We start from the raw sequence: 27,538 nt of genomic DNA on the forward strand, positions 1-27,538 counted from the left end.
AGCCCCGCGGGTTTCTATAAAACCACCCAGGGCGGGGAGACTCGGCGAGTCACGGGAGGGGACAAACATCCCCTGAGCACCAACCCCGCCGCCCCCCAAAAAAACCCCATCCGCAGGATCTAAAGCGCTGCGCTGCTCCCGGGACATGCCCAGAGCCCCGCGCAGGGGGAAGGAGCCGTGAGAGGGGCAGGATCTGCTCCCGGGAGCGCCCAAAACCCGCGGGAGCGCAAGAAGGTAATTTAATTCCCCCGCAAGGCTTTGCCAACAAAAGGGATTTCTCGCTTCAGGGGGAGTTTTTGCGCGTTTTTCAGGTCCCCCTCCCCGAGCAGCCCCCTCCGGGGGAGGCGTTGAAGGGGCCACGGTGCCTGGACAAGGTCCAGGAGCTGGGCAGGGAGAGGGGGAGCGAGGAGAAATCCAGCCCAGCGCTGGGAGAAACTCCTCCTGCCCATGGACCAGGTCGGGGTCGGGGCAGGGAGCAGCCGGGAATGGGGAATTACCACCCGCCTTTCCCCCGCACATGGAAGTGTTGCTGCAAGAGACATTTATCCACAGGAAAAGTCTGTTTGGTGTTTGGGGTGGTGAGTCTGGCCCCCGTGGTGTTTTCCCAGCAGGACTGTGCTGGGTCTTTTCCCTGGGCACGGGACAGCCCGTGGGATCTGCTGGGGACGGGGGTGTTGGTGCAGCTCCAGTTTCCCCATGGAATGAACTGGAAAAGTTCTGCTGGTCCTGTGGACCCTGAGATGGGACTGCAGAACTGTCAGGAGCTGCTCCCGAAGGCAGGGGGACCGGCTGGAGATGAGGATGCAGCGGCATTCCTGGCTCCCATGGAATTCCCGGCTCCCAAGCCCCCCCAGCCCACACAAGGCACCCTTCAGGCAGCGCCAGGTTTTGCAGGGTTATGGTGACGGTTTTCAGTCTCGTTTTCCCTCTGGGAATCACTCCCTGATACCCATGTCAGGATTCCAGTGGGTCCAGCTGTGGTTTGGGCTCAGCACAGAGTGAAGTTTCCCAAGCAAAGGGATCGCAGCAATTCCCTAAAGGAAGCCCCTCGGCCAGGCAGGTGGGATGGGGGTGGTCCCTCTGGGCACCCAGTCACCTCCCCAAATGATCAGCAACATGAGCAAAGCTCAGAGGATTTTGGGTCAAGCAGTGCTGGATTTGGTCTGACATCTGCCAGACCCTGAACAAGTTTCTTGATGCTCCTGTGCCTCATTTCCCCCAAAACTGAGAAGGGGTTGGTGCTTTCAGGAAGGGGTTGAGGCAGCGTGGAGGGCAAGGAACAAACAGGCTGTTGGACAGGAGGAAACAATGCTTGTCTTTGACTAAAATTTGGATTTAGGGAAAGATTTGACTGATTTTAAGGCAAGATGGCAGGAAAGGGCTTTTTTTTCTCCGGTGTTTTGCAGCTGGGCAGGACCCAGAGAGCCGAGTCCTGTGATCCTCACTCACATGAGCTCTTCTCAGCCCCCGGGGCTGAGCAGCCACACCAGGCTCTGGGCTTGGGGTGGGCAGATAAAAGCATCTGTGGGGGGCAGAGGGAACGACTTCCAGGGATTCTCTGGTGCCAGTGCTGGCTCCAGGAGCCACCAACTTCCTCCAGATGCTTGTCCGTGCCATCCAGAGCTGCTGCCCAAACCCTCAGGGATCTCTGGCAGGAATTCTGAGCTGGCTCTGCCCTCTCCTGTGAGCTGCAATCCTGTGGGAATAGTGGGGTGGAGAGGTCAGGACACCCCCCCGTGGGACACCTGTCCCCTGGGGAGCTGGGGCAGGGCAGGGGGCTGAGAACTTCAACAAGGTACAGGCTGAAGTCCCTGGGACAGGTCAGAGCAGGGGTTTGTGCCCAGGTTTGTGCTCCTTTGGGTTATTTATCCATTCTCTCCCTTTCTTTCCCCCTTTCCCAACACAACTGGGTGCCCAGGCATTCCCACAAAGCCTGAGCCCCTGACACAGGGGGGGTGCACAGGAGTGTCTGCAGGAACTGTGCTTGTACCTGGGGGGACTCTTGCTTGGCCTGGCCATGTCTTCCCAGAGTGGGAACAGTGTTCCCACCACACTTCATTGTTTGTCTGGGATCCCCAGGGTCCTGGACAGCCCTGGAGTGCCTCAGCTGGAGAGTCTTGGGGAGCAGATCCCAGGGTTTGGGCTGAGATCCCAACTCTGCCTGGAGGAGTCAGAGCAGAGCCTGAGTCCCATCTCTAATCACAGGCAGGTTCCCTGATCCCAGGGAATCCCAAAAGGCTCCTGTTCTTAGTCCAGGCACAGCAATTTTTCCTCTCTTCTGAGAGGGCTGGAAAGTTTCACAGTTCCTCAAACATGTTCCTCAACCCTCCAGCCAGGAGCCCCCCGATCTGTCCCTGTCTGGGGCACAGACTGGCACTTTGCTGCCCTCTCCCATTCCCTCTCTGGGCTCAGTTCCAAATCTGGATCATCCAGAAGCCCCTTCCTCAAACTCACATCGCTCCAGGACGGTGCCACCACCACCCTGAGCTTTGTGCTTGTGGAGCAGCAGCTTGGCTTGTCCTGCCTGGAAGTGCCATCAGAGATGCACAAAGCTGAACCATTCCAGGGATATTTATTAGTTCTCCAGCCTTGGAGAGCTTGAGAGACCTTTTACTGTGCTCAGCAGCCAGGACTGTGAGGGCACAGGGAGCTTTATATCCCTGAGGATGGAGCTGGACAGGCACAGGGGGTTTGGAGAGGAAGGAGTTGAATTTAGGGAGATGAGGATGGGGAAGGAGGGGCTGTGCTGCTGCACATCAGTTGGAATGGGATGTCAGGGATCAAAATGGCATTTCTGGAAAAAAACCCCCGTGGTGTTTTCCCAGCAAGACTGTGCTGGGTCTTTTCCCTGGGCACAGGACAGTCCGTGGGATCTGCTGGGCATGGGGGTGTTGGTGCAGCTCCAGTTTCCCCACAGAATGAACTGGAAAAGTTCTGCTGGTCCTGCAGACCCTGAGATGGGACTGCAGAACTGCCCAGATGTGAAGGTGTCCACAGAGGTCCCAAAACTGCAACTTCAGTTGGGAACTAAACTACCCAAAAACTAAACTTTGCAACCCCCTGACAGGAGAGGGGAGCTGGGGGGGTGTGTTGGGCTCTGCTCCCAGGGAACAAGGGATGGGATGAGGGGAAATGGCCCCAAACAGTGCCAAGGGAGGGTCAGGTTGGACATCAGGAGGAGTTTCTTCCCGAAAAGGGTGGTCAGGCACTGGAAGGGGCTGCCCAGGGAGGTGGTGGAGTCCTCACTCCTCGAGGTGCCCAAGGACGTGGCACTCAGTGCTCAGGGCTGGGGGACAAGGTGGGGGTCAGTCAAAGGTTGGACTTGATGACCTGGGAGAGCTTTTCCAACCTCAGTAATTCCATGATTACAAAGGAGTGGGGTGGACATTAAAGGAAATTGGGCTTGGCCATGTGAGCAGCAGTGCCAAGTGCCAGAGGTGCAGTCGCTGGTCCCACAAGCCCACTGAGCCAAGGAAGGACCCTCAGTCACCAAAATGCCACGTCAGAGACACAAGGGGCTGTTTGTTCTCCTTTCAGCTTGTTTTTCTGGACTGGCCTGTTTAATTTTAGCAGCACAACCTCCCACCCTCAGGGGCAGCTGCTCTGACCTGGTGGGATCCCATCTGGCATCGTTTCTGTCCTCTGTGATGGTGGATTTCTCCAGCAATTCATAGAATACAAGAGGATAGAATAATAAAATAGAATATTCTGAGTTTGCAGGGCCCCACCAGGACCATCCAGTCCAACCCCTGGCCCTGCACAGACACCCAAACAATCTCACCCTGTCCCTCAGAGCGTTGTCCAAACCCTCCTGGAGCTCTGGCAGCCTTGGTGGTGTGCCCACTGCCCTGGGGAGCCTGGGCAGTGCCAACCACCCTCTGGGGGAAGAACCTTGTCCTGAGATCCACCCTGACCCTGCCCTGGCACAGCTCCAACCCTTCCCTGGGTGCTGTCCCTGGTCACAGAGAGCAGAGGTTGGACCTGCCCCTCCTCTGCCCCTCAAGGAGAGCTGCAGACCCCAGTGGTCTCCCTCAGTCTCCTCCAGCTGAACAGACCAAGTTCCCTTTCACTGAACCACCTTTCTCCTTCCTCCGCTAACAAAGTTCTCTCCCTGGTCCCTTCCTCCACCTGCAGATCCCACCAAGACCATCCCACGAGCACTATGAGGACTCCTGCCAGCAGCTCCCCTCTTTGGTGCTCCACAGCCACCCCCCCAGCTCCCGCTGCTCTGGCCCTTTTCCTGACCTTGCTCTTCTCCGGCGCTCACAGCCAGACCCCCCGGGCTCTCCAGGAGAGCGCCGTGCCCTCGGGGGTGCTCAGCCAGGAGCAGGCCCACAGCCTGGTGCAGCCCAGCCTCCTCCAGGACGCCCAGGGGTCCAACCTCTCGGGGAGCCTCCCCGGGAGCAGCAGCGCGGAGCCGCCGCCGCTGCCCGTGTGCGTGAAGCCCGCGGACATCCGGCACGTCTTCAAGTACATCAACACCATCGTGTCCTGCACCATCTTCGTGGTGGGCATCATCGGCAACTCCACCCTCCTGAGGATCATCTACAAGAACAAGTGCATGAGGAACGGGCCCAACGTGCTCATCGCCAGCCTGGCCCTGGGGGACCTGCTCTACATCCTCATCGCGCTGCCCATCAACGTCTACAAGGTGGGCTGAGGGCAGGGCCGGGCTGGGGCTGCTCTGGGCAGGATCTCCGGGAGAAACTGTGCCTGCCCCACCCCTGGAAGTGTCCAAGGCCAGCTTGGACGGGGCTTGGAGCAACCCGGGCTAGTGGAAGGTGTCCCTGCCATGGATGGGCTTTAAGGTCCCTCTGAAAACATTCTGTGATTCCATGGTTTGTTTTGCTGCTGAGGTCGAATGACAGAGCTTGAAGAGGGGGGTTGGCTCTGAGTGGGGGTGACCTCAGGATGGGCTCCAGGTGTCATGGGATATAAGGCTTGTGAATTCAGGCTCATTCTCACCCTCATGAGTGAGTGGCCCAGGTTTCTCCTGCCTCCAGGGCACCTTGTCCCCACTGGTCCCCTCTGCTTGTCCCAGCTAAGCACGGGGTCACAGTGCATGGGTTCTGTCAGGAATGTGAGTGTGGTTGAGGGTCAGAGCATGGGGAAGGCTCAGGACATGTGGCTTAAGCTGTCCAAGCTGGATTTGAGCTGTTTCAAAGCACAACAGCCATTTTCCCCTTTGAAAACAACCCCAAGAAGCCCATTGTGGTGTTTAGGACTCAAATCCACTCACAGCCACACAGGGACCGGAGTCAGGGCTTAGTGTCTGGACCATCCTTCATCCACGTGTCCACTCATCTCACTGGGAGTCCTCAGGGAAACCAAAGGTTCCCAGGACCCTCACACAGCTCTGAACCTCAGAGTGCTGCTCTCTGTGGGCTTCTCACACCCTGTGGGCTTCTCACACCCTGTGGGCTTCTCACACCCTGTGGGCTTCTCACACTCTGTGGGCTTCTCACACCCTGTGGGCACCCACCTGCTGTTTTGGGAAGCTGGGCCAGTGTTCCCAAAGCAGCCTGATAACCTGTGGTTCTTCCCCAGCTCTTGGCAAAGGACTGGCCCTTCGGAGTGCAGGTGTGCAAGCTGGTTCCCTTCATCCAGAAAGCCTCCGTGGGCATCACGGTCCTGAGCCTTTGTGCCCTCAGCATTGACAGGTACGAAACCTCCTCCTCACCTGCCCTGCCCAGCCTGGCCCGTGTCTGTGTCCCTTCACCGTCACCAAAAGCCTTGGTCCCAGCACAATTCCAAGATGGGGACAGGCTGCTGTCACCTGGGGTTGAAATCCAGCAGGAACTGAGTTGTATCCTGCTGGAAGAGGTTAGGGAAGAACGTGCTGGAACAACAGGGGTGGTGGTGGGGAAGGGTGACAAGTGGACACTGGTCAAGGACAGGCCCCCTTGAGCCCCTGCTTCCCGTTCCACTAAGGAAGGCTCAGGGGTGGGGGAGGAAGGTGTGAGGGGAAGGGCCTCTGGGGACAACCCCAACCTGCACCTTCCCACCCCCTTCCTGACGGCTGCTTGTCTCACTCCAACCCCGGGCAGGTACCGAGCCGTGGCGTCCTGGAGCCGGATCCAGGGCATAGGGATCCCCATGTGGAAGGCGGTGGAGGTGGTGCTGATCTGGGCAGTGGCCATCGTGCTGGCAGTGCCCGAGGCCATCGCCTTCGACATGGTGGAGCTCAGCTACTGGGAGCAGCACCTGTGGGTGTGCATGTTGGCCTCGGAGCAGAAATCCCGCTTCATGATGGTACGTGCTCGCCCCGCCCGGGCACACGCAGACCAGCAGGGAGGGCTCTGACGGGTGTCTTGGGTTCTCTGAGGCAAGAGGCAGGAGAATCCTGGTGCCAGAATGAGAGTTGCAGACCTGTCTCACATCTGCAACGATGGAAAACTGCCCAAATACCCCTGGGGACAGTCTGACTGAGAGCCACAGGTGCCAACAGGAAGCACCCAAGGCTCCCTCTTTCAAGCCAAAACACATCCTCTCAGCCAGGAAGGGCCAGGAAGAAGCTTTTAGTTTTAACAAACAGGAGTCAGGGGCAATAATTCCCCCAGTTCATGATGCAATCCGAGGAGCTGATGGTTCCCCAGCCACCTCTGAGGGGTGAAACCATGAGAATGCACAGTACAATTAACCACTCCATTAGAAGAGTGTCAGCTCCTTGATTAGAGGAGTAGATGCCTCTGGAGGTGGCTCCTGGCCTCGGGGGAAGCAGGGAGAGCAGTGCCAGGCAAAGCACAGGCATTGCAGTGATGTGGGGCCAGAGAACAGGGAGCTGTGTCTGCTTCACCACCCACAGCGGGTCCTGACACATCTCAGGAAGCTTCAGGGCCTCCAACGCTGTCCCAGCAGGCCAAAGAGGGTCCCCACAACCAGTTTGCACAGGTAACCTTTAACTCAGGGTCGGGGGAGCAAGGGAAGGAAGACCCTTACTCAACCCACCACGCCCAACAGACAAGCTCCTCCAAGTGGATGTGGTGGTATTCAGGGAAAAGTTGGACTTGATGGTCTTGGAGGTCTTTTCCAACCTTAGTGATTCCACGATTCAGTGATTCTGTAATTCCATATAAATCAGTCTTTACACTTTTAGGTCCAGCCCGTGCACCAGCCTTAGGGGCAGACAATCCCCCACGTGCTTAGGGCAGGAGCTGGGGCACTTCCACACATCCCAAGTGCCTGGACAGGCAGAGTGGGTGTCAGGGCCAGTCTGTGTCCCGGTTCCCCACCCTTCCCGTTCCCCAGTTTCCAGTGGCTCTCCCTTTCCCACACAGTTCTACCGGGACGTGAAGGACTGGTGGCTTTTCGGCTTCTATTTCTGCCTGCCCTTGGTGTGCACTGGCATCTTCTACACCCTCATGTCCTGTGAGATGCTGAGCAAGAGGAACGGCATGAGGATCGCCCTGAACGACCACATGAAACGGGTAAAGGACCCGGGAACGCGGGAATTCTGCTGCTTCCCAAAGGGGAGGGAGAGCTGCCGAAGGGGGACTGTGAGGGACAGGTAGGAGCTGACAAAGCCTCCCAGCAGACCTTGGATCAGTGCAAGGATTAAGGGAGAAGGGCCTTAAGCTCTGTGATCTCCAGCCTCAGGGACAACCCCAACCACCCCCTGGCCACGGACCAGCTTCATTCTCAGTTCCTTGTGGTCCTTTATCTCTGGCCCTGCTGAGCCCACACCAAACTGGACCAAATACTGGACGTGCCAAATCCCAGACAAGAGGTGCAGGGAAAAGGAGAGTTCACTGTTCCCTTTGGGAATGATTCCCTGGGGGAGCCCAGCTGGTTGTCGCGATAGCACCGTGTGAGGGGAGGCTGGAGGAGATCCCCGTGTCCCTGGGAACGTCACCACAGCAGAGCCACCAGGAGTGACAGTGGGAAGGGGCGTGAAGGGGTCTGGTCCACACCGAGCTGCTGGTGCCCTGCCCACTTCTGCAGCCTGGATCTCGTGGTGCAGGACTTCAGGAGCAACCCGGTCTGGTGCGAGGTGTCCCTGCCCATGGCAGGGGGGTTGGAACTGGATGATCTCTAAAGTCCCATCCGACCCTAAGTATTCCATGATTCTGTGATTTGGGACCTGCTTTGCTCCACCTGCTCCCCAGTGATCACCTTCTCCCCCCCCCCTTGCCTTGGCAGCGCCGGGAGGTGGCCAAGACCGTGTTCTGCCTGGTGGTGATCTTCGCGCTCTGCTGGCTGCCCCTCCACCTCAGCCGCATCCTCAAGAAGACCATCTACGACCAGACGGACCCCAACAGATGTGAACTGCTCAGGTAGGAGCCCCAGCAGGTGGGCACCCAGCTGGCAGCCCCGGTGGCACCGGCACAGGCTGGTGGAGCTGCCTCCCAAAGCCCGGTTCCGACGACTCCTTTTCCAGACGGCATCGCCGTCCTTGGATGGGCACAGAGAGGGGCTGGGGCACCACGAGAAGGGGTTAAGTTAAATTGTGAAATATCTCTGTCAGTCTGTGGGTTAAGGGAGTCTCCAGGGCAGGGAAACATTCCCAGCAGGGCTGTGCCCATGTGGTGGGTGCCCACCTTCCTTCTCCTTTCCCCCACAAGCCAAGCGCCAGCTTGGGCCAGATGTGGCTGTGCTGGAGTTTGGGGACATGGTGTCACCAGGGTGTCACCAGGGGAAAGCAGAGCTCCTGCTTTTGGCTCCCTCAGGAAATGCTCCTGGCGAGAAAAAGTGGTTTTTCTTTGGCAAGGACTGTTTTGTGCTCAGCTCTCCATTCCCAGTCCCTGACCCTCCGCGGGGACACGATCCCAGGCCGGGCGGTTTGGAATCTCAGTTCTCCATGAGCTTCCAACACTCTTCTCTCCCCTCAGCTTCCTCCTGGTGATGGATTATTTTGGGATCAACATGGCCTCCCTCAACTCCTGCATCAACCCCGTGGCTCTCTACTTTGTCAGCAGGAAATTCAAGAACTGCTTCCAGGTAGGAGTGACCCCTCCAGAGCTCCCGGCTGTGCTGACTGATCCCAGATTTCAGTCCCAGGGACACAAGCTGAGCTTATTCCTCATCTCAAATTTTCCCCCTGCTAGGTACCTCCCTTCCCAGCTCCAAGTACACTTGAGCTTGGTGCCCTGCTATGGGGAGGCTTTTGCCAGAGCAGGATCTAGGACAAAAATTCCCTGTCCTTCTGGAGCAGGAGTAATCCCACAAACCACTAGGTTGGGGAGTGGGGCTGCTCCAAACTTTGAGTCCAAGTTATTTGGACATCATTGTCAGGAGCAGTGGAGCCCTGAGAAAGGAAGGGGATGGGATGGGATGGGATGGGATGGGATGGGGTAGAATGGGATGGATAGGATGGGATAGGATAGGATAGGATAGGATGGGATAGGATAGGATGGGATAGGATAGGATGGGATAGGATGGGATGGGATAGGATGGGATAGGATAGGATGGGATAGGATAGGATGGGATAGGATAGGATGGGATAGGATAGGATAGGATAGGATAGGATAGGATAGGATAGGATAGGATAGGATAGGATAGGATAGGATAGGATAGGATGGGATGGGATGGGATGGGACAGGATAGGATGGGGCAGGACAGGACAGGATAGGATAGGATGGGGTGAGACAAGGTGGGATGGGATGGGATGGGATGGGATGGGATGGGAGGAGATGGGATGAATGGTATGGAATGGGACGGGACAGGATAGGATGGGATGAGATGGGACAGGAATGGGATAGAATGGGCTGGATGAGATGGGACAGGATAGGATGGGATAGGATAGGATAGGATGGGGTGGGACAGGATGGGGTGAGACAGGGTAGGATGGGATGGGATGGGAGCCCTGCTGCTGTGGCAAAAGGAAGAGCTGAGCCTGTGTGTTCTGTCCCTTAAGGACAAGAAAACACAACTGTAAAAAGTGCCCACGATTTTGGGATTTTCATTTCCCATCCACACCGGCCCTATCCTGGAAATCCTGCTCCCAGCAGACCTGCAGGACAGCAAGGCTCAGGAGTGCAGGCTGCAGTTCCCAGCCTGGCACTGCACAGGGTGACCTGCCAGCTCCAGTACCAGAACATTCCCTCCTCTTTTCCCCTGTATCCCACACCTGTGACCTCTCCCTCCCTCCTCTTGTCTCCTCACAGTCCTGCCTGTGCTGCTGGTGCCAGAGGCCTGCCCTGAGCATCACCCCCACGGACGAGAAGGGATCAGTTGGGAAGTGGAAAGCCACGGGGCAGGAGCTGGGGCTGGACCGGAGCAGCTCCCGCCTGAGTAACAAGTACAGCTCCTCCTAAATCCCCGGGTCAAGGACAAGGCACAGGGCCAGGACAGCAGGACCCCTCTGCTCCTCTCCCGTGGCTCCTCCCTGGCTGGGCCCGAATCATCTTTGCCTTCACGTTGTAGCCCCCCTGGCAGGAGCTGCAGCCCTCCACGGCCCCCCAGGCCCAGCTCTGGGCCCGGGCTCTGCCCCCCACCCTGAGGGAGGGGGAAGGGCCTTCACATCCTTATGGGATTGTTCATTCCCTTGCAGGAAAACCAAGTGACTTCTGGCCATTTGTCTGGGGGTGGAACGGGGGGCTGGGGGGGGAGATTGCGAGGAAAAGGGAAGGAAAGTTGGGATGTGGTCGCTTGGAGATGGATGTGGGATGAGGAGGGGAGGGAGAGGACCACGAGTGACAATTCCCAGCTGAAAGAGCAAAAAAAAAAGAGCTTTGGTTGCTGGGCCTGGAGTCGGGATGAGATCCAGGGATGGCTGGCAGAGCACCAGTGGTGGGAACCCTCCTCCTGCTTGTGGTGAGGACAGTCACTCGGCCTCACTGTGTCACCAACCTGCCCCAGGGAGCCCTGAAAGCCCCCTTCTCTTCCCCTTTTCCTGGGAATCCTGCCCCAGACTCCTGAGCCGGGGGGGGGGGTGAGTGGCACAGGCAGGTGACTGTGTGTGACCGCAGGGTTTGGGGTCCAGGAGTCCCCAGGTGTCACTGGGGGGAACATCCAGCCAAGCCATCGGGTCCAGCTCCCCCTTCCCAGGGCCAAGGGAGCACCAGGATGGCTGGGAATGCTGTTCCTTCCAGGGAAGAGTTGGTAGGCCCAGGAAAGGGAAGGCAGAACGGCTCCAATCCAGGTGAGGCTGATCCCAAGGATCCAGCCCTCACCTTTCCAACCCCCCTGGAAGCACCTAATGCTCTGCTGGGCAGGTGGCAAGGGAGAGGATCCAGGTGTGCCCCTCCAGGAAAGCATCCAGCCTCAACCCAGGCTCCTCAGCAGCTGGAATGTCCTTCAGCCCACAGCTCCTGGGAGGGGGATCACCCCATCCAAAGGGAAAAAGGGGTGCCCTGGATTTTGATGCCTGGAGTTGGTGTTCCCTCTGCTGTGTCCTGGCCAAGGGACACCAAGTTCCAGGGCATTTGGGAGGGGACAGAGACGTCCCTGTGGTCAACTGAAGGTGGCAAAGGCAGTGGGGAAGGTCCAATCTCAGCTGAAAGAGCCTCTGGAACGAACCAAAACATGGCAAAGAGCTTCCCCAGATTCCCTCCCGACAAAATCAATCCCCTGAGTGATTTTCCAGCAATTTTTGACTGGACAGAGCTTGGAGCAACCTGGTCTGGTGGAAGGTGTCAGAGATGATCTATAAGATCCCCTCCAACCCAAAGCAATCCGTGATTCCATGTTTATTCTAACAACCTCTTGCCAAAAGTGTAAGAAAATCTACATGAAAAAGTTTCAGTTACCAAGTCTTTGATGATTTTCTGTTGGTTTTCCCTTCTTTATTGTCATCCCTCTTTTTATTTCTTTCCCCTTTTCACCTTGCCATAGGAAAAAAAAAATGGAGAGAGGAAAACAAGAGAGAAGACTTGCAATTAAAACGTTTTCCAGGTGTTGGGGTTTTTTTTAGCTGCAAATGTTTTACAAACAAGTCATATTTCTGAAAGACAAATGGGTTTCAAGGCAAGCAGAAACTGAGGAATAGGCAGACCTGCCTGTTTTCCATACATTTCCCAACCTACTGGAGTAATATCTGTCTGTGTTGCAGTGCTGCTGTTGGGCTCTGGCTGCATTTGTTGGTGGAAAAATGAAGTCAAAAGAGAAAATTGATAAAGACTGAGATGTTCCAGCTCAGACACCTTAGTAAAAGGGTATTTTTTAATGATTCTGCTTATAAAAAGATCAGAATTCTGTGTATTTCTGTATTTGTCCACATTTCCAGGCAAATGGAGTCTGTGATTTCAACTCCCACTGTTACGTGGGACCACGCTGGCATGGGCAGGATGGATCCCTGGCAGCAATCCCACAGGAAAAGGAGCTGGATTAGGAAACCCAAGGTTCAGCTGGCCCCTTGGCACAACCCCAGCACAAACCTGCCAGCAAGACCCACTTTGCCAATTCCTGTTTGACAGAGTGATTTTATAGAGAAAACCTGACCTTTCCCTTCCTGCCTCTCCCTCCTCCATATGTTCCTAATAAAACAGGGTGGTGTTTGAAAGGAAAACCTCTGGTACTGAGCAGCAGGGGGGCTGCAAAGTCCCTTAAATACTTCCTTGAGTGGCAGCAGGTTCCTTTGGGATGAGCCTTGTCCCTCCTGCACGTGCTGAGCAACCCAGAAAGGTTCCCAAGCCCTCAAAGCCCTGTGATTTCACACCCCATTACACCCTCTAAAGCTTGATTTGAGCCCCTTGGCTCCCTGAGGGCTCAGACTTGTTCTGTGCACCTGATTCTGCACCTCTGACCTGGAAATCCTGGGAAGAAAACAGCAAAAACACTTGGAGAGGGGAAGAAATATGATGGCAGAGTGACAGAACTGCCTTCTCTCCATCCTTTTTATCAGGGTGTGTAGAGACAGGACAAGGGGGAATGGCTTCATACTGACAGGGCAGGGTTTGGTGGGATATTGGGAAGGAATTCTTCCCTGGGAGGGTGGGGAGGCCCTGGCACAGGTTGCCCAGAGAAGCTGTGGCTGCCCCTGAATCCCTGGAAGTGTCCAAGGTCAGGCTGGATGGGGCTTGGAGCAACCTGGGCTGGTGGAAGGTGTCCCATGGCAGGGGGTGGAACTGGATGAGCTTTAAGATCCCTTCCAACCCAAACCATTCCATGATTCTGTGGCTTTCCACAGCTGTGCTGAGCAGAATTCAGTGTCACCTCTGCAGCATCTAAATTAATAAACTTTATTCATAGAGAAAACACAGTTTGCATCAAAGCTGTGAAAAAAACAACCAAAAAGAACCAGCTTGGACCCAGGGAATTCAACACACGGACGTCACACACATCCAGGGGGACATCCAGGGGGACATCCATGCCATCTCCAAAGGCTACTGCATCTCCTCTTCCTTCTGTGCCCTGTACTCCTTCATGCTCCTCTGCAACAAGAGCACAGGACCAAAGTCAGCAGCACGTCCCTGGGTGACTCGTGCAGCCCAGAGCCACCACCCTGCAGTGCTGGGACTTCTCTGCCCGGAGCCTGGAAAGGCTGGGAAGCTCTGACAGAGCTCCAGGTGCTTTTGGAAGTGCCTGATTTTCACAATCACTCCAAGGGAAAGGAAGCCAGGTGGAGGATGCCCAAGGAAACCATCAGGTTTTCATGGCAAAGGCGCCTCCAGCACAGGCCTTGGGGACAGACACGGGGCTGAGAGATGGAAAAGGCTCCTGAGCTCCTCAGGAATGGTCTCACCTCAAAGGTGCTGAGCACGTGCTGGCAAACAGCCATCAGGTCATTGAGCCCCTTCCGGAACGGCTCCACGGCTGGAAGGGCCCCTGTGGGAAGGGAGCAGGGTCAGGGGCACTGAGGGGGCTCCAAAAGCTGGGTCAGGGGCACTGAGGTGGGTCAGGGGCACTGAGGGGGCTCCAAAAGCTGGGTCAGGGACACTGAGGTGGGTCAGGGGCACTGAGGGGGCTCCAAAAGCTGGGTCAGGGGCACTGAGGTGGCTCCCAAGGGCTGGTGGCCTCTCCCTGGGCAGTCCCACCTCCCCCCTGGGTGTGTGCCCACTCACCCCCCTCCTGCTGCCCACCCAGGCTGAGCTCCCTGTGCCAGAGCCTGCTGCCAGCCAGGGGAGCTGCTTCCTGCTCCAGCTGGGAACAGGAGCTGGAGCATCCCACTGGGAGCAGCCTCAGGCTCAGCCATGGGGCACAGCACTGCACAGGGGAGGTAAAAGGGCTTTGCTTTGCTTAAATGAGTCCTGCTGGGAAGCTGGCATGAGCAGGGGGGAATTCCATGAAAAAAGGAGCCCAGACATGCAGGAACAGCCCCCAACCCTACCTCTGGTCTGGATCCTGAAGTTGATCTTGCTCTCTGAGGGGTGTGTGATGCAGTAGCCACAGAACTCCACGTCAGGGCTGCAGGAGGGGAGAGAGGAGAGGGAGTAGTGAAAGCCAGGCCACCCCACAGCAAAGCTCAGGGAAGTTGGAGCCAAGACCTGCTGGAGCTTGGGATGTTTCTACCATGATTTAGGGTCTTATGGGAGGGATTTGCTGAGAGGAAACCACTTGTGGAACCTTCACCCCCCCATCTGCCCCTGAGCTGCTGCTGGAGCTCTGCAGGGCAAAGACCTGGCTGGCACCCTGTAGGCACCATCCTGGCACCACAACCAGTGCAGGGGCAGCCCTGCAGAGCCCAAACAGGGAATCCTGGATGCTTGGAAGCCTCACTGTACCCAAAGCTGCTGCAGGAAAAGAGGCTGATGGGCCCAGGGCAGTGCAGGAGTTACTGAGGTGCCTCTGCTCCAGCAGCTGAGAGGGGTGGGAGAAATTTGGGCCCCCCAGCAAAAAGAAGAGCCCCTTTCCTGCCAGCAGCTGTTGGTCTTGGCACAGATTTCTCAGAAGGACTGACATGACACTGCAAAGCAACTGCTGTCTGAGGTGGTGCCTTGGACTCCCTCCTGCAATTGTTGTGAGGTTTTGCCAGCAGCTCTTCACCAACCCCCAGCCCTGCCCAGGGTGATGACATTAAGGAACCAGGGGGGACCTGTCTGGCCATCCCAGCTCTGGGATCCTCAGCACAGGAAACACGTGGAGCTGCTGGAGGAGTCCAGAGGAGCCTACAGAGCTGCTCCAAGTGCTGGAGCCCCTCTGCTCTGGAGCCAGGCTGGGAGAGCTGGGGGGTTCACCTGGAGAAGAGAAGGATCCAGGGAGACCTGAGAACCCCTTGCAGGACCTAAAGGGCTCCAGGAGAGCTGGAGAGGGACTGGGGACAAGGGATGGAGGGACAGGACACAGGGAATGGCTTCCCACTGCCAGAGGGCAGGAACAGATGGGATATTGGGGAGGAATTCTCCCCTGTGAGGGTGGGGAGGCCCTGGCACAGGCTGCCCAGAGAAGTTGTGGCTGCCCCTGGATCCCTGGAAGTGTCCAAGGCCAGGCTGGATGGAGCTTGGAGCAACCTGGGCTAGTGGAAGGTGTCCCTGCCCATGGCAGGGGCTGGGATGGGCTGGGCTTTAAGATCCCTTCCAACCCAAGTGTGGGCAACAAATGGAGTCCATGACCCAGCACAGGCTGGGCTGGAGACCCAGTTACTCCTCCAACAGCTCAAGAAGGACTGAAAACCTTGAGCTGAGCTTAAATGGGGCTCCTGGTCAAGGGAGAGTGTGGGTGGAGCCCGGTCAGGCCCACTAAGGCCTCTTGGTGCTCTCGGGTTCCTGACCCAGTCCAAGGAAAAGATTAATCCTGTGAGGAGAGGCAGGAGGTGGGAGCAGGGCCCCATGTGGGACATAAAGGCTCTGACAGGTGTGCACAGGGATTTGGGACCATTTGCCTCCTTCCAGCAACAGCTGAGGTGTGGATCAGCGAGGAGAAGGCCAGGGCAGGGCACAGAGGTTCCCTCAGCCCTGCCAGAGGCTCCACTCACTTCTTCATGACCATGTAGCGCAGGGAGTTGCCCAGGGTGTGATCCTCGTCGTGCAGCACGAAGGTGACACAATTCCCATCTGTCCCATCCGCCTGGATCTGTCACCAACGGGAAAGAAGAGATGCTGTAAGGCCCCCCGAGGTCAGGAACACCCAAAGGGCAAAGGATCAGCTCCTGTGCTCAGCTTCACCAGAGGGTTCTGGGTCTGCCTGAGCCACCTCTGTGGCTCCGGTGCTGCCGTGGGACCAAAACACCTTCACAGAGGAGGGAAAGCTTCAGAATTCCACCTCTCCCCAGTCAGGACACCTGTGCATCCCTCCCCTGCCTAGGAGAGAGAAGGAGCCCAAAGAAAGCTGCAGCTTCAGGATCCATGGTGGAAAGGAGCTGGGAGTGACTGCTCAGGGTGATGTGATCCCAGGAATCACATCCCAGGGCTACCCAGGAATGAGAGGGACAGGCAAAGATTCCCAGGGAGGAATGCTGCCTGTCAGCAGGGAGATCTGATCCCAGATCCAAACAAAGAGCAGCCCCCTGTCCCTGCCTCCTGAGCACAGTGTGAGCACCCAGAGCAGGGAACACATTGTGCTGAACCTGCTCCACACGGTTCTCTCCCCTCTTTCCTGTGGAGAGTCACAGAATCCCAGACTCACTGAGGCTGGAAAAGCCCTCCAGGATCATCCAGTCCAACCTGTGCCCGATCCCCACCTTGTCCCCCAGCCCAGAGCACTGAGTGCCACGGCCAGGGCACGGGCACTCCACTACTTCCCTGGGCAGCCCCTTCCAATGCCCCACCACCCTTTCCAGGAAGAAATTCCTCCTGATGTCCCTCCTGATGAACCTCCCCTGGCACAGCTTGGGGTCATTTCCTCTTGTCTTGTCACTCTTTACATGGGAGAAGCCCTCAGGTACAATTCCTGAGCTCAGCAGGACCAGGAGCTTCCCTGCTCCTCACCAAGCCCCTGCTCCCTGCAGGCAGGTGTTTCACCCCTGGCACTGCTGTTGTCAGAGGCTTCCATGGAAAACCAACACATTCCCCGAAGGGCAGATTCCTTCAGGGAATTCCACAAGTCTGTGCCAGTGTCACTGTGTCACTGCAGCCCCTCAGCTGGGCGGTGCCAGCCAGTGCCTAAAAATGGGTCCTAAAAATGCTGCCAGGGGCTCGGCCACCTGCAGCAGGTGATAGAGAGAAAGGTGTCACACCTTTAAAAAAACACCTTGCTGGATAAAATATTAGTCTGAACTAGTTTGAAAATAGGTTAGTCCTGGCCTCCATCTGCTCCTGTCCCCCACAGGACAACCTCAAACACCTGAACTGCAAGAGGTTCAGCCAGAAGGTGCGTTCCTTGCTGTCCCTCCTGTCCCAGGTGACACCACTCGCTCTCCTCAGCTCTGTCCCTGCTGCCCACGGACACGGTGATGGAGCGGCTGCTCCACTCCCGGGAAAACCCAGTGGTGCCACGGGCTGGGCCGTGGGGGCTGGGGGGTCTCTGGGGGGGTTTGGACACGGGGCCGAGAGGGAAGGCTGTGGGGCAGGGGGGTGGTTTGCCCAGGGATCTGGGCTGTTTCCCACTGCTGGGATGAAGCACCAGCCCCGGGATGTGACCTGCGAGCTGGGTGTCCCTGGGAGCCGCCCCCACTGTCACCATCTGTCCCGACAGCGATGCCACAACGCCCCTCGTGAGGGTGCCCTGCCACTGAGCCAGGCCTGGGAATCACAGAATCGTGGAATCACGGGAGAGTGTCCTGCACTAAGGCAGGGTTGGGAATCATGGGAGAGTGTCCTGCACTAAGGCAGGGTTGGGAATCATGGGAGAGTGTCCTGCACTAAGGCAGGGTTGGGAATCATGGGAGAGTGTCCTGCACTAAGCCGGGCTTGGGAATCATGGGAGAGTGTCCTGCACTAAGGCAGGCTTGGGAATCATGGGAGAGTGTCCTGCACTAAGGCAGGGTTGGGAATCATGGGAGAGTGTCCTGCACTAAGGCAGGCTTGGGAATCATGGGAGAGTGTCCTGCCACTAAGCCGGGCTCGGGAAGCACAGAATCGTGGAACCAGGGGATCATTTAGGCTGGAAAAGCCCTGCAATACCATCGAGTCCAACCATCCCCCAGCACTGCCACGGCCACGACCGACCCGTGTCCCCAAGTGCCACTTCCACAGGGCTGTTAGATCCCCCCAGGGACGGGGACTCCACCCCGCCAGGGCCGGATAACCCTTCCCACGAGGAGACCTCCCCGACACCCACCCGGCCCTGCCCCGCCACAACACGGGGCCGCTCCTCGCTCGTTCCCCGCCGGCAGATCCCGATCCCCCCCCGCTCCCCGCTGCCCCCGGGGCGCTCACACCCCCGTCCCCGGCCCCCCTCACGGTCTCCAGGGCGGTCCTGTCGCCGCTCCCGGCCATGCCCGTGACGGGACTGCAGGTCCCGGCGGCCCCGCGGCCCCGCCGGCAGCGGAAACGCGTCTGGCCGGGCCCGGGCGGGGCCGGAGCGCGGGGGCGGCCCCGGGAGCGCCGGTGAGCGGGGAGCGGAGCGGGACCGGGGGACACGGGGGGACACGGGGGGAGCGGAGCGGGGCAGGGGGACACGGGGGGACGAGCGGGGAACGGCAGGGACCGGGGGGACACGGGGGGAGCGGGGGCTGCGGGGCCCGGCCCGGAGCCCCGCCCGGGCTGCGCTCGGTGCTGGAGCGGGAGGAGGCCTCGGGGCGACCGGGGATGGGAGCGGGCAGGGCCGGGCGGGGGTCCGGGGGCACTGGGGGGCACTGGGGGGGCACTGGGAGGGCATTGGGGGACACTGGGGGGCGCTGGGGGGGGCACTGGGAGGCACTGGGAGGCACTGGGAGGCACTGGGGGGCACTGAGGGGGCACTGGGGGGCACTGAGGGGGCACTGAGGGGGCACTGAGGGGCACTGGGGGGCACTGAGGGGGCACTGGGGGGCACTGGGGTGCCACGGACGTGTGACCGACGTCTTACCGGAGTGTTACTGGGGTGTAAGCAGCGTGTTATTGGTGTTACTGGGGTGTTATTGGTGTTACTGGGATGTAAGTGGCATGTCACTGGTGTTACTGGTGTGTCACCGGAGTGTTACTGGGGTGTAAGCAGCGTGTTATTGGTGTTACTGGGGTGTTATTGGTGTTACTGGGGTGTCACTGTGGTGTTACTGGTGTTACTGGGATGTAACTGGCGTGTTCCTGGTGTTGCTGGTGTGTCACTGGAGTGTTACGAGCATGTTTACTGGGATGTAACTGGCGTGTCACTGGTGTTACTGGCGTGTCACTGGTGTTACTGGCCTGTTACTGATATGTTACTGGTGTGTCACTGGAGTGTTACTGGGATGTCAGTGGTGTGTCACTGGTGTCACTGGTGTGTTAGTGGTGTAACTGGAGTGTCAGTGGTGTCGTTGATGTGTTACTGATGTGTAGCTGGTGTATTATTGGTGTGTTACTGGTGTGTCACTGGAGTGTTACGGGAGTGTTACTGGGATGTAAATGGTGTGTTATTACTGTAACTGGCGTGTAATGTGTGTTACTGGGGTGTTACTGGGGTGTAAGTGGCATGTTGTTGGTGTTACTGGAGAGTCACTGGTGTCATTGGTGTGTCACTGGTGTCATTGGTGTGTTACTGGGGTGTTACTGGGGTGTAAGTGGCATGTTGTTGGTGTTACTGGAGTGTCACTGGTGTTACTGGAGTGTCACTGGTGTCATTGGTGTGTCACTGGTGTCATTGGTGTGTTACTGGGGTGTTACTGGGGTGTAAGTGCTGTGTTATCAATGTTACTGGTATAACTGGTGTGTCACTGGAGTGTTATGGGGGTGTTACTGGTGTGTAAGTGGGGTGTTAGTGCTGTAATTGGCGTATAACTGGTGTGTTACTGGTGTGTTACTGGGGTGTAACTTGCATGTTACTGGTGTTACTGGAGTGTCACTGGTATGTTCCTGGTGTTATTGGCATGTTACTGGTGTGTGACTGGTGTGTGACTGGTGTTACTGGGGTATAAGTGGTGTGTTATTGGTGTAGCTGGCATGTTGCTGGTGTATTACTGGACTGTTACTGGCACGTTACTGGGGTGTAACTAGTGTGTTATTGGTGTTACTGGTGTGTTACTGGTGTTACTGGTGTGTTACTGGTGTGTTATTGGTGTTACTGGTGTGTTACTGGTGTTACTGGTGTGTTATTGGTGTTACTGGTGTATTACTGGTGTTACTGGTGTGTTACTGGTGTGTTATTGGTGTTACTGGTGTGTTACTGGCGTGACTGGGAGCAGAGTGTGTCAGGGATGTTCCACTGGGTGGTTGAATTATTGAATTAATCGACTGATAATCCCAGTTGTGCTGGCACCACTTGGAGGGCTTTTCCAACCCCAGCGATTCCCTGATTCCCTGATTCCCATCCCCTGCTTTGGAGGGTCTGTGTTACCTCTCCAGAGAGCTGCTCGTTCCATTGCCATCATGTTCTGTGTCTTTATCCCCTTCCAAACCTTCCGGGAAGGGTTTCATTTCCGAGCCTGGAAAATGAAACTGGATTCATTTCTCTCCGTACGGATGCAGCAAGGGAGCCTGAAGTAAACTCTGTGTGCAGAACTTGGGATAAGCTTGGGCACAAATGTCACGTTTCTTGGGCTTCAAAGGAGCAGAACACCCACAGGGACTGTTCCTTTAAGGAAATAACGATTTCCAGCTGCCCAGGAGAGGCGGAAGGGAAGCCTGGGCTGGTTTCTGCTGAGCTCACCGGGCTCAAACGGCTCCTTTATTGCACTCCCAGGGTTGCAACACCTCCCTTTCAGGCCTCAAACCAGCACCAACGTGATGGATGCCCTTTGCTTTCTGTAAGAGGATTTCTGGAAATGCAGGCAGTACCCTCCTGGCACAGGCTGGGAATCTTCTGGGCCGGGAGAGGCACTTGGAAACAAGAGATCGACCCCACGGCCCCCCTGTTTCTGATGGTCTGGTTTTTCTGTGCCCTTATAGTAGGAAGGAATTCTTCCCTGGGAGGGTGGTGAGGTGCTGGAATGGATTTCCCAGAGAAACTGTGGCTGCCCCATCCCTGGAAGTGTCCAAGGCCAGGTTGGATGGGGCTTGGAGCAACCTGGGCTAGTGGGAGGTGCCCCTGCCCATGGCAGAGGGTGGAACGAGATGGGGTTTAAGGCCCCTTCCAACCCAAACCAGTCTGGGAGTCTGTGGTTCTTGACTCCCTGAGAGCTGCCAATCCCTCCTGGCCCCGCTGAGGGGCTCTTTGGATCCGTGGTGTTTTCTGGGGGCCTGAGGAGTGCATCCTTTTTCTCCCTTCCCTCCTCATTTGGAGCCTTTCCATACCAGGCCCACCTGCTGTCTCCCAAGTGAGTTTTTCTTTTAGGAAGGTTTGGTCTTGGCTACTTCCAGCCATTTAATATAGTGACTTTAAACAGAAAACAGTTCTGCAAAGGGGTGGATTTTAATGGATTTCATTCCTGACTTTTGTAACCACTGGGGAGGGATGTCTCTGACAGGTTTGTGTTACTAACAGGAGTAACACGAGTGTTACAGGGCTGGGGAGATGCTGCTCAGGGAGAAAAATGCTCCTTGTTCATCTGTTCTACTTCATTTAGGCCCTTCTGCTCTAACTGGGGGCTTTGTCATGGCAGAGCAAGGGCTGTTGTCTCCTGAGTAAGGTGAGGGAATCCCGGGAATTGAGGGTTGTGGGATCCTACAGTGACAGTGAGTGTCACCTCACTGGGGTGAGTCCTGCAAATATCCAATATTAACTGAGTGGAGATGTGTGGCAGTTGTCTAACTCACTTTATAATCCCTGCTCTGGGAGTTAAGGTTTCCCTCTGCTCTGTGGGCTCTGCAGCCCTGAGGTCTCTCGTGGTGTGTGTGACAGGGGGAGGCTTTGGGGCTGTGTTTCCTTGGACAACTGCTCCTTTATGCCAGCCCTGCTGGGGGGCTGCAGCGGGCAGACGTGCCTTTCCTGGTGCTGGGCAGTCACCTGATTGCTCAAGAGGCTTAGTGGTGTTTGTGGTTCCAGGCTGTGACCTGGTGTTGCACCATGGGCCTGGTGCAGCCTGGCCTGGCCAAAGCCTCTGTGTCCTGGTGGATCCAGAGGGACAGGACTGGGCAGGGAATTCCCTCAGGTTCCTTAGTGCTGCTGCTGCTGTAACTGGTCACAAATTGTTCTTCCTTGTGTTCTTCCTTGTTGGCAAAACTGGGATTGGTGGCAGCTACAGAGCTCAGGTGTGGAGTGAGTGGAAGCTGGAACAAAGTGCAGTTTGTGTCCTCTGGATAAATCAAAGCTACCGTGGCAGGGGGATGAGTTTAAGCTTGTACAGAATCTCTCCTGAAGGCCAGGACAGTTGAACTTATTATTTTTTGGGCCACAGTTGTTGCTTTTTGGCTGGGAAAATGTGCTCTCTGTGGCCTGGTCAGACAGGAGGGAGCCGAGGTCTGTGATCAGCAGAAACCAGGGCCAGCTGTGTGGTGACAGTTAATCCTTGCTCTCTACTAGATCCCAATCCCAGAATCCCAGAGTGGTTTGGGTTGGAAGGGGCTTTAAACCCCATCTCATCCCACCCCCTGCCATGGGCAGGGACACCTTCCAACCAGCCCAGGTTGCTCCAACCTGGCTCTGGACGTTTCCAGGGCAGCCACAGCTTCCCTGGCTGTGTTGCTGCCTTTCTCTGGGCTGTGAGCAGCATTTAACATGATTTTTCTGAGGTTTAGTTTTGTTTCATCCTTGTAAACTCGTTGGGTCTGGTTTTTGCCTCGTCCTCTGTCACAGCTTCTTCAGGTGGAGGTTCCTGCAGGAAGGTTCCAAAGAGTTGCTTATTCCTTTTTATGTGTCAGCTCTGAGTAATCTCCCCTTTGGCTCTTTTTTTCAGCTCAAAATGCTCCTGTCTTAAATAATATTGTGAGCATCAGGTTGAACTTTTGGTCTCTTTAGGTCTGTGGAGGGGGGGGACTTGTGATTAGTAACTTACTCCTGCTTAACTAGGGGTAGGTGAGCCTTGCCTTGGAGCACTTGTTGGTGACCCTCACACTCCAATCTCTGCACCCCCCTGGTTTGAAGAGCTGACAGGTCAGCAGAATATCCCTGGGATCTGCTTGTCCTGCTCTAGTGCAATCAGTGTGTGGTTGATTCAGCAACTTAAGACTGGCTTAGGAATGAGCCCAGCCCAAAGGCCAGGCTGGCAGTGCCAAAGGTGGCAGGATGGCAGAGCTCAGGGCTGCTCACCCCCCCTGCATGGGTTGGGAGTGTGCAGGTCACTCAGCCTGGGAGCTCTTCCAGGGCAGATTCCTGGAAGGAATTAGGAATTTGGGGTAGTGGGGCAGCCCTGGAATGCTCTGGCAGGTGGGCTCAGGGAGGGGTTATATTTTCTAAGAGGCTTTGCAGTGACTTGGCTCTGCCTGTCATGGGATGTTCTTGGTAGTTCCAGTGTTGCAAGAGATGTTGGCAGTGGGTTTGTGAACTCCTTGAAGGCCCTGGCTGTAAACTGGGAGCACTGGAGTTTCACAGGCCTTTGCTTAATCAACTCTTAATTGTTCCATGTATGAGAAGACCAGTGAGGAGCAGAGTCCTGTGAGAGCCCCAACCCCAACTGGACCCCTGGTCTGACTTGGGGGGTCACCTGCTTTGCTGCTTGAAGGTATTACTTCCTCTTCAAGTATTTTTCCCTGGAAAAAAACCAGTCCTGAGCTTGTGGAGTCAGTGAATGTCTGTTCTGGCTGTGTGGAGTCAGACCAGCTCTGGCTGGGGGGAGTGGAAGAACGGGAGAAACTCATGATAAATTCTGCTCCAGGGTGATATTTGTTTGATGGTGATTCTTTTCCTCCATCAACTGTTTTTTCTGGCCTCATGTGAACACTTTTCCTCCCTGATAACCTGTGGGAACTCTTCAGGGGATGTGTTGTGTGAAGAACTTGCCTCTGCTGGAACCTGTTCTTGACCTTTGTTTCCATATCTGTTGCAGGCAGTGAGTGATCACCACTTTCTTCCCTGCTTTATATTGTTTCACCTTGGATATCTTTGTGCTGAGGAGTTTCCTTAGGAAGTGTGTCAGGGGAAAGCTGTTCCCTTGCTTTTCCAGGTCCTGTTACCTCCACAGCCATCTTCAGGTGGATATGGATGTTTAATGGACCGTGATAAGCACAACTGTCCTTGAAGATCTTACAGAGAAAAGATTTTTGTCAGTGGTTCTGCCAGCCTGGATGTCAGAGGGCAGTGGGACTGTGGGAGGGAACAAACCCAAACCTGGCTGTTTGTCACCTCTTTTTACTGGCATTTGCTGTCGGGGTTAGGTGGGATATTGGGAAGGAATTCCTGGCTGGGAGGGTGGGGAGGCCCTGGCACAGGTTGCCCAGAGAAGCTGTGGCTGCCCCATCCCTGGAAGCATCCAAGGCCAGGTTGGAGCAGCCTGGGCTAGTGGGAGGTGTCCCTGCCACGGGGTAGAACTGGATGGTATCTTTAAGGTCCCTTCCAACCCAAAGCATTCCATGAGTATTCCCTTTGGCAGTGCTGGCTGGGATCACCTCTGTGCTCCCAGCTGGTTGTGGCTTATCCATGGACTCTGTTCTCTGAATAAATCCAGGAGTTTATTCCTTTCCCCTTCCAGTGCTGAGCTCCAGCCTGTGGGAGGTTTGGGAGGGAGATCCCCTGGTTGCTGCTGGCCAAGCCTGGCTCTGGGGAGCTCAGACTGCCCAAGTGAGACCCCCGGGGTGGGGGGGTGGTTGCACCTCACTAATTGAAGGCTGAAGCTCATTAATTGCTGTGTCCCTCCACCCCCTCTGCCACTGGGGCAGCAGTTCACGTGGAAACATCAACTCTCCAGGGCAGATCTGCTTGGACAGGCCTGGGTAGGACCCACCCCTGAGCCAGAAGAGATCAATAAGTCACGTCAGGCAGTGCCAGGGGGATGGAAAGTCTGGCCTGTGCTCCTCAGAGCCTGAAGACAAACCACCCCTTCCCTCCAGTGTCTTCCCAGAGAGGTCCCAACTCCTTGGATGCCTTGAAATAGGTGTGTGAAGGTGTTTCTAGACACACACGTTTCCAGACACGTTTCTAGATGCAAATCAAAGCAGGCAACAAACAGGGAAGTGCAAAGTGAAAAATAAGATTTTGGGGTTTTGCAGGGTCAAAGGTCATCCTAAGTTTTTCCCAGGCAGAAAAGAGGCTTATGGGTGTGTGGGCTGAGTGGAGCAGCTGTCACAGCTGTGCTCTGACATGTGGTTTCATGTGTTAAATCTGGGGGCTCACAGTAGATTAATGTGATGATACTTGAGCTGATTAAGTGTGTCCCTTCCCGTGCCAGCAGGGATGTTTTTCCAGCTCTGGAAAGACATATGGAATCATGGAATGGTTTGGGTTGGAAGGGATATTAAAGCCCATCCAGTCCCACCCCCTGCCATGGGCAGGGACACCTTCCACTAGCCCAGGCTGCTCCAAGCCCCGTCCAACCTGGCCTTGGACACTACCAGGGATCCAGGGGCAGCCACAGCTTCTCTGGGCAACCTGTGCCAGGGCCTCCCCACCCTCCCAGGGAAGAATTCCCTCCCAGTGTCCCATCTAACCCTGCCCTCTGGCAGTGGGAAGCCATTCCTCCTTGTCCTGTCACTCCAGTCCCTGCTGCCCAGTCAGTCCCTCTCCAGCTCCTCAGGTACTGGGAGGAGCTCTGAGGTCTCCACACAACCCTCTCTCCTTCCCAGCCTCCTGGCCCTCACACACCTGCACTGTGTGACCTGTCCAGCTGGATCCCTGGGCAGGAATGTTGGCTTGGAGAAATCCCATGTTGCTGAGGACAAGTCCTGAGTTTGCAGAAGTTCTGCCTGCTCTGAGAAGGGCAGCTCTGCTTCCACAGGAACCCCGAGGCAGCACCCACTGGGGGTGTGCAGGGTCCCCCCGTGTTCTGGTGGGACTCTGAGCAGTGATTTTGGAGTTTGGGAGCAGTCAGAGCTCAGGCCTCACCCCTGTGGGGAGGGGGGGCTTTGGGCTGTGTCAGGAGCTGTGGGACCGTCACTTCCTTCGTGCCGGTCACGAGAGAAAACTGCAGGATCAGCAAGAAAAAACTCAAGGGGCAGTTGAAGAGAAATAAAAAAACAAAAATAAAAAAAAATAGCACCAACAGGTAGAAATCCAGGTGGGAACAAGGCAGGGAGGATTCCCAGTGGGATCACTGAGTGCAGGCCACGGTGGTGAGCAGGAATTTCCTAGAGATCGTTGGAGTTCTGGTGTCGTCGGAGCAGAAGCTGAAAGGGGAGGTGGGAGAACTCCGTGGTCCTGCTGTCCTGGAGCTCATGCCAGTGCTGTGTTCCTGGTGTCCTGGAGCTCATGCCAGTGCTGTGTTCCCAGCAGGGGGAAGCCATGGCCATCCTGTTTGCTGTCGTGGCGAGGGGCACCACCATCCTGGCCAAGCACGCCTGGTGTGGAGGGAACTTCCTGGAGGTGACAGAGCAGATCCTGGCCAAGATCCCCTCAGAGAACAACAAACTCACCTATTCCCACGGCAGGTGAGTGACCCCCGGGGGGCTGGCAGGAGGACAGCAATAAACTGGCTGAGTTTGGGGTTGTTTTCCTGTCATCCTGTTGGCTTTTGCTGTCCCAAATTCAGTTTAGCTCAAGCAGTTGATACACAATCCAACTTTTCTGGTTTGATACAACTCCAGAGTGAGCTGGAGCGTGCCCAGCTGGGGGACCTTTGGAATGTGGCTTAGGGAATCTTTCCCTGGCTTTTCTGAAGCTTGGACGTGGTGGGTCACTTGTGGATCCTGGGGGCTTTAGGAGGAGTGGTGCTGGCAGATCACTGGAGTCATCCTGAGCTGCCACAAATCCAGAAGGGTTTTCCCAGGATTTTTCCAGCTCTCTGAACAGCCCTTGGGATTAGATGGTTCATCAACTGAGACTTATTGCACCTGTGAAGTAGGTGAGTCCATGTACTGGGGAGAAAACTAAAACCACTGTGGCAAACAGACTAAAACAACTGTGGAAAAAACAACTTTAGAGGCCCCATTTCAGCCCTTTTTTTGGGATGGGCAGCAGGGCAGGATCTTCTCTGCTGCCCAGGCTGCTGTGTTGGAGCTGCTCTGGCTGCCTGAGGATTCAGGGTGAGGATTGGGATAATCTTCCCTCATCCTTTCCTGGTTTGGGAGCCCGACCAAGTCCCTGTGGGAGATATTTTTGAGGAAGCCCAGGGCTCTGACATACCTTGGCCACTGCATCTTTTCTTTCCTGTTGTAATTTTAAGGATACAGTTATTTCCTGGGAGTGAAAAGCAATAACTTTGCCTCAAATGCTGTTCAACCAACTAAAAAGCTGAGTTTGAGGAGGGCTGCAGTGCATTTTTAGAGAGAACTGGGCAGAACAGGAAAGCTGGGAAGCTACAATGAGCACAAGGAGCTGTTCCTCCTGTCTGGAGTGTTCCAGGGATCCTCTGCCTTGCCACAGTCCCAGCCTGGCCAGAAAATTCTCTGATGTCTTTCTAAGAGAATTTCTGTTCTTCTGAAACAGGAAAAAAACTCGAGTTCCTTTGAACTCCTCAAACTCATTTAATGGGTTCTGTTTGTTTTTAAGGAGAACTTCTGTGTGGTTTTTATACTCTCCAAGGAAAACCAGCCATCAGGAATTCTGTCTCTGCAGTTTGGATTCTTCTAGGAATCACTGGGGAGCCTGCAAGGTGGTGTCAGACAAGCTGCACCTCACTCCTTGCAGGACAGTTGTGGATATGCCAGGATTTCTTTTATCTTTTCATGGAAACAGACCCTCAGGGCAGTTCTAGCCCACTCCT

The 27,538-nt window shown here is 56.0% G+C and overlaps 3 protein-coding genes and 1 long non-coding RNA gene across 5 annotated transcripts in view; 3 read left to right on the forward strand and 1 right to left on the reverse strand.

Moving 5' to 3' along the window:
- LOC127472663 (endothelin receptor type B-like) lies at nucleotides 1-13,217 on the forward strand. The gene is made up of 8 exons (XM_051791235.1): nucleotides 1-234; nucleotides 4,135-4,651; nucleotides 5,548-5,660; nucleotides 6,048-6,252; nucleotides 7,278-7,427; nucleotides 8,140-8,273; nucleotides 8,829-8,937; nucleotides 10,104-13,217. The coding sequence occupies exons 2-8, from the start codon at nucleotides 4,163-4,165 to the stop codon at nucleotides 10,251-10,253; spliced, it is 1,350 nt and encodes a 449-aa protein (XP_051647195.1). The 5' UTR covers nucleotides 1-234; nucleotides 4,135-4,162; the 3' UTR covers nucleotides 10,254-13,217.
- Nucleotides 13,105-18,263, reverse strand: LOC127472950 (DNA-directed RNA polymerases I and III subunit RPAC2-like). The gene is made up of 5 exons (XM_051791917.1): nucleotides 18,156-18,263; nucleotides 15,791-15,888; nucleotides 14,207-14,283; nucleotides 13,622-13,704; nucleotides 13,105-13,310 (listed from the first exon to the last, which is right to left on the reverse strand). Exons 1-5 carry the CDS (start codon nucleotides 18,189-18,191, stop codon nucleotides 13,263-13,265), a joined length of 342 nt encoding a protein of 113 aa, XP_051647877.1. The 5' UTR covers nucleotides 18,192-18,263; the 3' UTR covers nucleotides 13,105-13,262.
- Nucleotides 17,458-17,857, forward strand: LOC127473003 (uncharacterized). Its single transcript, XR_007905232.1, has 3 exons — nucleotides 17,458-17,530; nucleotides 17,606-17,720; nucleotides 17,758-17,857. It is a non-coding gene; the product is annotated as an uncharacterized LOC127473003 (long non-coding RNA).
- VAMP7 (vesicle associated membrane protein 7) overlaps nucleotides 18,256-27,538 on the forward strand; it is a 17,531-nt gene continuing 8,248 nt past the window's right edge. Inside the window, exons 1-2 of one of the 2 annotated variants that reach the window (XM_051791813.1) lie at nucleotides 18,256-18,302; nucleotides 26,107-26,264. In XM_051791813.1, coding sequence (XP_051647773.1) covers nucleotides 26,119-26,264 — 146 coding nt within the window. In that variant the 5' untranslated portion in view covers nucleotides 18,256-18,302; nucleotides 26,107-26,118. The remainder of the gene's footprint in view (nucleotides 18,303-26,106; nucleotides 26,265-27,538) is intronic. The other variant, XM_051791822.1, reaches the window with a different exon arrangement.

This window comes from Manacus candei, unplaced genomic scaffold (assembly GCF_025592945.1).
Source record: "Manacus candei isolate 608988 ecotype Guabito, Panama unplaced genomic scaffold, ASM2559294v1 h1tg000003l, whole genome shotgun sequence".
Taxonomy (NCBI): Eukaryota; Metazoa; Chordata; class Aves; order Passeriformes; family Pipridae; genus Manacus; species Manacus candei.